The sequence below is a fragment of the Diadema antillarum genome, unplaced genomic scaffold (genome assembly GCF_040938485.1).
Source record: "Diadema antillarum isolate AM-2024a unplaced genomic scaffold, OU_Dant_1.0 seq00000654_RagTag, whole genome shotgun sequence".
NCBI lineage: Eukaryota > Metazoa > Echinodermata > Echinoidea > Diadematoida > Diadematidae > Diadema > Diadema antillarum.
In genome coordinates this window covers 364,430-372,138 of record NW_027271567.1, presented here as the reverse complement: position 1 = coordinate 372,138, position 7,709 = coordinate 364,430, and the positions used below count along the sequence as shown (strand labels likewise).

At 38.7% G+C, this 7,709-nt stretch overlaps 1 protein-coding gene across 1 annotated transcript in view; it reads right to left on the bottom strand.

Moving 5' to 3' along the window:
* Positions 1-2,584: 2,584 nt before the first annotated feature.
* LOC139736571 (DNA-directed RNA polymerase II subunit RPB2) overlaps positions 2,585-7,709 on the bottom strand; it is a 29,095-nt gene continuing 23,970 nt past the window's right edge. Inside the window, exons 21-23 of the mRNA XM_071647319.1 lie at positions 7,091-7,251; positions 4,198-4,393; positions 2,585-3,621 (exon numbers count right to left, since the gene is read on the bottom strand). Of these exons, the coding sequence (XP_071503420.1) occupies positions 3,526-3,621; positions 4,198-4,393; positions 7,091-7,251 (453 nt within the window). The 3' untranslated portion in view covers positions 2,585-3,525. The remainder of the gene's footprint in view (positions 3,622-4,197; positions 4,394-7,090; positions 7,252-7,709) is intronic.

Below are 7,709 nucleotides of genomic sequence, written 5' to 3'. Positions count from 1 at the left end.
CACAGAATCTACATGTTGTCGCCTGATGGAAAGGTTAGGGTGAGGGTTGAAAAAGGTCAGGTAATGGTTCCACTCAGAATAATGTCAAATACTAGTACTTTGTAACGCACATTAACATCCTACAAAAAAAAAAAGAAAAAAGAAAATGAATTGCGCGCATATGTGTAGTGTATATCAATGTGCCCTTTATTGTAATTTGTACTTAAAATACATTACTATGAACTTATAGAACACTATGAAATCTTGTAAACTCAGAGTAAAATTTTGTCTTGACCTTGACAACCTTGACAACCCCCGCATCCTCTCCACCCCCTCCCACTGAAAAACGCTCCACGACCCCTGCGCCTGATCCTCATCAGGCGACAGCTAGAGTTTTCTCCGTAGGCCAGATGAGGACCAATAAGTTACTTCTGCAGAGATTCTATAAGTTTGAATATGATAGATTCCATGATAACTGTGCAGTTTGGTAGAGAAATTAGCACTCTTAGCCATCGGTTTGTTTCCAAGCACTGATGTTCGAGTTCATTAGAGCTACAGCAGGAAAAAAAAATGGAAACATGGAATGCTTCAACTTCATAATCACAATTTTGCGCAAGCTTGAAATTTCAGACATGTGGTCTGCGGCGGCCAAGGAAATCTGAAAGCTCATCAAACCTTGAGTGGGGCTGGCTGCATGGGTTTCCTCAATTGCAATTCATACACGGCCTCGAACTACCAAAGGGGTGCATGTGACCATAGCACAAGGGCATATACGTACATATGTACCTTGTTTATCTGTATGTGTGTATGTATGCAAGTATGTATGTAATAAGCATGTATGCATGCAAGTGTAAGTATATATGTAGGTAGGTAGGTGGATAGATACGTACAGTATGTATACAATTGTCGATATGTATGCAGATCACAACATGTTACGCAGATATGTGTGTTAGACTGGCTGTGAAATTTTCCATGCGTGTGAAGTTACAAGAGTGAACATCTCTACTTTTTATCACTCATAACCCGTGGTCGCTTCAAGACAGACAAAGAAACGCAGAGACTGAAAAAAAAAAATGTCATTGAGTGCAATTTTCTGAGAATAAATCCATTCTCTAGTTCCCACTCCACAGCATTCTCCAAACACATGCTCAATAATCCACATATTTTCAATCAGAGTGAACCATTGTTGTATACTGCACACAATGAAACGCAGCACGGCACAAGGAATACGCAGTACAACCATACAGCCAAAGTCAACAGCGACAAGGGACGCTCAAACTCAAACAACAAATAGCCAGGCACGTGATTCATTGTTGCTGACAAAATTGATGTATGTATTTACATGTGAGCTTCCAGACAAAAAGAAATCACAGAATGCATCATTCACCCTACATACAATGACAGGCAACAGCTACATGTCAAAGTACAGTGTCCTTTTATGATTGACTGTTGCTCAGCTCAGCACGAGTCTCAAAATGTCTTTGAAACCTGCAGAGATTACCGTCAAATCTCATGATAGCAGAAATATTTGAGTTACTCAAAGTTAGCCGGCTTAAATGAAATCTCATGGAAGATGAACACTTTTCTCACAATTCAGATTTTAGCGTGCACACACAATTGTGATTTGTTTCATCGAGAGCTCACCATATTCGTGTGTTTGCTTTGAGTTTCAGTAGGTTGGCATTCTTTCTCACCTGCTACTTACTCTTCTTCCTCAGACTGTTGTTGCTGATTTTATTTTTTTTTTATTATTATTATTATTTATTTTTTTTGGGGGGGGGGGGTTAATTCCCTTGGCTTGTACATACACATATGGATTGCTTGCAGCACTGAAATTATGTGCAACCTGCAATTGCATGTTGTTCTATACAGATGAATTTACAGACAAAAATGTCTCAAAATGACAATAGTCCCATGACAATATTGATGAAGTAGGGACTAACAAGGTGACATCACATATCTGTTGTATCTTTACCATTTTTTCTGCAACTTCAGGCAAATCACTCAAGGACCCAGTGAAATACAAAATGCACCAAACAAAATAGCGCTTCACAACAAATGTCTAAATATATTCATGCTCACTGAGTTTCAGCATTTTCTCTTTGCACTTAATTGCTGCCTGCATGCAAGTTAAAACTCCACATATTCTTGGTCATTAATGGCTGTAGTGAATACTGTAAAACGAGAAATGTTCGCGTGCATTTTAATTTCGCGAATTTCGCGAGCGTGAAGATTCGCGAAATTAAAATGCACGCGAAAGTTCTTTTGTACACTATATGCACTGAATGCCAGTGGCAGTTCGCGAAAATTTCATGCCGCAAAAAAGGCCGTCGGCTCCAAATCGCGAAAAATTCATGCCGCGAATATATCATGTTTTACAGTAATGATAATAACCACAGACATAGAACTCATTTCATGTTGGAGGGAAACCTTTGATGAGTCTGTTGCCCACAATCCTGTTGTATCCCATTATGCAGTTTGTCTTTCTCATTCCTTTGATGAATCTCGAACTATGAAAGCACCCTCATAAATCCAAACCACAATCATTCCCTTCTCTTCACTTCCATTATTTTGTTTTTATTTTGCTTCGTTTTTTTTCCTTCTCGATACCTTAAAAATGTTCCATTTCTCTGATAATCATTAGTAAATCAATCTTTTGATCCTGGGTTTAATGATGTGTACAATACACAAGTAATCTCATCAAGGATATTGTCATGAATTCAGAGTCAGAACAACAGAAATATTTAATGCAGCAAATTTCCACAACTACTGTCGGTAATTTCAAGTCCCTACTACTGCTGGGTGGGGAGGGGGGTGGGGCTCTCCCATTCAGTGTACCACAAATCTAAATTAACACAGGTTGTTTCATTCTTTCTTATTTTCTATAATCTATTATCAACTTCCCTTTCAATTTATTTCCATGCCACATCAAGGGAGCCATTCAATTGCCACACGGCATGGCAAAGTGCATTCAGCAACTCTCCTGTCAAATTAGTACTGGAACCCAGAGTCTTTGAATGTACCTGTCTTTATGGCAACACTTTCAAGATTTAACAAGTCCAACTATGGCTCCAAAATCTTGATTAAGGGCTGCCAAAATTCACTCATGACACTCTGGAACATTCCACAGAGCAATCAGGGAGATGCTTGCATGTTACAAGCAGCTCAATAGGCAAAAACAATAGAGCCCAAGTCATGGGAGGGATTCATATTCTCTTGACGGAGACATGAAAAGATGTCTGCATTTTGAGAAAGCCAACCACAGAGTCAGAAAGACCCGGCAGCTCTGTCCTCTTGACCCTGCACAGAAGATTGGTTCTGCAAAGAGGATTGGTTCTGGAGGGAAAAAGAACCAAAACTTTACCCACTATTGCCAATCTCACGTAAGCACTACCCACTTTTCCTGGAAAGTGAGGCACCTTAGGATCAGTCACAGGACAAATCCACATGTGAAATATCTAAAGAAATGTTGGCGAAGGTGAAAAATACAGGGTTTCATATTAAATTTGCTTATTTTCCTTATCAATTTGCTGCTTCTGAGAGGATTTAAGCTGGAAGGACCATCATTCGTGGGGCGATGCACATCGACATCAGTTCCTGGAACAGCAGCTTGCAGGCATATGGCATTCTGACCTGAGACACCTGTAGGAATGTGAAAAAAGTGCAATTCACAACTTTTCACTTTGCTGTGAAGTCAGACATGTGATTATTAATGGTTGCAGCAAAAGCAAATTTACCCTGCTCTGTCTAGAAAGTATTTATGAGTCCTATTTTGAACAAACCACAAACTGAGTCATGGAATAAAAACAAATCTCCAAAAGTTATGATGTATCACTTGTATCATTCTAGGAGGAAGTTTTTCATTGGCACAGCAGACAAACTATATCTTGAGTAAACAGAAAATATAGGTCACAGAGTCTACCATGCTGCCAAAAGCTTATCGTAAAGGATATTGGCACAGTCGATAATTTATCGTTCATGGTTATCGTGTAGACATGGCTGATAAGGAACGAAGAGCTAAAACATGCTTTATGCTCTGCAATTCTGCCTGAAAAGGAATGAGGAAAATTCTTCAATTAATATATTCAAAAACATGTTAAAGACAGCTGACTCATCACACATCTGCGGTGTGAATCACAGTATGCCATTTCAGTTTTTATATATTTGCTTGTTTTTTTCTGAAAACTCTACAAAATGTTCAAAGAAATCTCTCCATACCTGCGTCTTGTTCTTGCATCCTCTGCACTCAAAGGTGTTGTTCCTCAAATTGGCAATGGCAATGAGTCCGCAGAAGTTGCAGACGTGGACCCTATATGGGTCTGACACCTCAAAGAGACGCTCCCGCAGGAATTGGGCAGCACCATGGGAGATTTGGCAGTCACGCTCCATCTCACCAAAACGTAGACCTCCATCCCTTTTATCAAAAGAGTGAGAGAAGAGGTCAAGCTTATTCCTGTTTCTACATTGCCAATAATTCTGGTATTCATAGAACAAACTATTTTGCTAAAGCCCAGTGCAAGTTTCCTTTGACATTGGGGTGACAGTTAATAGGATGCCTTGAATAAAGGAAAAGCAGAAGTTTTTTGAAACCTGAGGATGCTCCACTTCAAAGGTTAGGACATCAACACTCTCTACACTTTTCAAAATTGTTTAAGCTACTTTTTAATGCAGCTGGTGAGAAGACTTAGTAGCATAATGCCATATTTCAACTGACACAAATACATTAAGTGCTAAGAAAAGAAAATGTTCTGCATTCTAATTTTTCCTTTTTCTGCATTTTAATTTTTCCCTAAATACTCCAACCTTGTACACCTCAGCATCTTCTCACAAAAAAACACATGAGATTCAAACTGAGCTGATATTTAAATGATTCACAATCGATTACACTTTGACCAGAATAAAGCACTAAAGTAGCATTATGCGAGGGTGTATGTGTACAGTGCAGAGTTTGCTGTGATCTTACCAAACATATTGCAGAGGACTGATATTAACTACAACATGTTGACAAACTGATGTGTGTATTAAAGCATCACTGGTGGCTGGCATAAGGCGCTGAAAATTCACTCAGCACAGCATATGTAGACAGAAAATATTTGTACAGTGACTCCGTTTTGAAAAACATGGTTAAAACCCAAATCTTGTTACGACACAGTAAGAGTTCAGGTCCCAAAATCATTTATATATCTTTATTTTCTAGCTATAACAAAATTTCCATATAATAAAAAAAAAGTGGTGCTGGTCCTGATGACTACATTATAATGGAAATCATCTGTATTAATTCTGGACACACTACTTGGGTTGCACCCACACAAACAATCACACACTCTCATACACACACACACATATGTAACCCTGCACCACAAAACCAACAAAAAGTCGCCAGACACGGATATTTAGTTATGGGCGATTCTGAAAGAGCAGACTCTAAGCCTTAAAATGATGTATAACTCAATTCAAATAGACTCTCCTAACCTATCTAAATATTGGAAAGAAAGCACACACTCTGGAAAAGTGTGAACTGAGAAAACAGGTTCCGAAGTACAGGTTCTATTCAAGCGCTTAATGGGGTCGTATAGTTTTGGTTGAGACCAAACTTCAAGTTTCTAACATTTTTGGTAAAATAATGAGAAACTTCTTGCAAAATATGAAAAAACATGTAGTTCCCAGAGGAATTAAATGTTCATTTGATGAAAATTGTTTTTGAAATGGCTGAAATATCCACACAAAAAAAGAGCAATCCTAATAAAAGGTGGGACCCACCTTTTATTACAAACACTTTGTTTTTCATGGATGTCTCGCCAATTCAAAAACCAATTGTCATCAAATAAACTTCGAATTCCTCTCAGAATGGTATGCTCTGTACTATTTCATAAGTGTTTTTTAGGTATCTCACAAAAAGTTAAAAGCCCAATTCTCATCTCTTCCAATACTATACCATCCCTTTAATCTTTAGTATTAAGCGGTGCTACCTGTGCGATGAAAGGGACTAAAAAAAAGGATTTTAACCATCGTAGCAACAATGAAGAAATTATCAGATTAAGCTGAAATTAGGCATGATCTACTATCACAATTTGTCCATGATTAATGTCAACTATCAAAACAGTAGCATTATCCTTTTAAAAGATATCTGAGTTGAAAGTGGAGAGTGTGCAAAAGATTTTCATGAGATAAAAGGGACCTCAAAGACACATGTACATGATCACACAACTCTTTACCAAAAAAGGAGTTGTAGAAAAACTGCTAAAAACCCACTTTCCCATTCATTTTATGATTCCAAACTCGAGAATAAGGTAGAAGAAGAAAAACTCTTTCAGAAAAAATGGAAAACTAAAAATTGACGTGGTTGACCTGTTTCACCTCTTTTTGAGTCCTCACGTAAAATTAAGTCCATCAACTTTTTGTTGGTTTTGTGATGCACGGTCACATATATGTGCGGCTTTCATAGATAAGTGGTATTTTCTTGAGATATTCATATCTCGCAGTCTTATAAGACTAAACTGCACAAAGAATTACATGGTAAAAGAGACAACAATGACTACACAAGTATTCACATTTAAAAAAAAAAGAGTATAAAGTACACCCAAATGAATAAAATGAGATATCATCTCACAGGATGTACCGAAAGGGCAAGAATTGAACTGTTCCTTTATACCTCAATTCATAACAAAAACACATGGTCAGGTAACAGGGGTTCGATAGTCAGGTAACAGGGGTTCGGGATTCATTCTCTGTCTTTCACTATCTCTCCTACACACCCTTTCGCTCTCTGTCACTTTCCCTCACTCTTTCACACAGGCTCTTGCATACACACCACCACCCTCACACAAAATAAGTGCATTGTACTCAGTCCTGTTGATTTCTTGCTCTCACTACATATCAGTACTAATCACAAACTTGCGCATTACATCACAACACTTCTGACCCATAAAAGACTCTTACGAAGATATACAATTGTACACAATGTGCCTCCTAAATTATATTGCACAGAAATGATTGCAGGGATATCTTCCCCAGAGGAAATATTTCTTCACTCAGAAACAGTACATTATAAATGTACATCTCTACCATCATTATTTCAGTGGATTTGTTTTAAGAGTGTTGTTCTCCTCACCTTGATCTGCCCTCCATAGGTTGTCGGTTGAGAATCTGCACAGGGCCCCTGGCCCTAGAGTGGATCTTGTCGTCCACCATGTGCTTCAGCCGTTGGTAGTAGGTGGGACCAAGGAAAATCTGGGTGCTGATCTTTCTGCCTGTGAAACCGCAGAACAGGACCTGAAGGCAGGGAAGAGGGCAGAGAGACCAGAAAGTCAGTGTATGTGACCCGCTACAACAAAAGGATCCGAAAATCGGGGAAGGACAATTTTCTGAAAATGGCATGACGTTATTCCCTTCCTCTTCTACTTTATTTTCATACATGGCACAACTCATAAAAGTACTCGGTTGTGGAGATATCGATGATTTTATTAGCCCATGTCAAGTAGTTGAGGAAATCCTTTGGTGTGCATATTTGCTAATGAGCAATTCTATTCTAGCAGCCCAATGCTCACGGTTTTCTAGTGTACTGCAGCAGGCAGTGAATGAAGTTCAATTCAATCAAAGAACCTTAATATCTGCCGATCAGTTCCCTTTAATCTGGGGCGATCCTGTACCAGGGAAACCTTCATCAGCACACACATATTCTCTCTGGGTGCATTCGAGTGCTCTAAAGCGAACCAAAGCGAACTGAACCA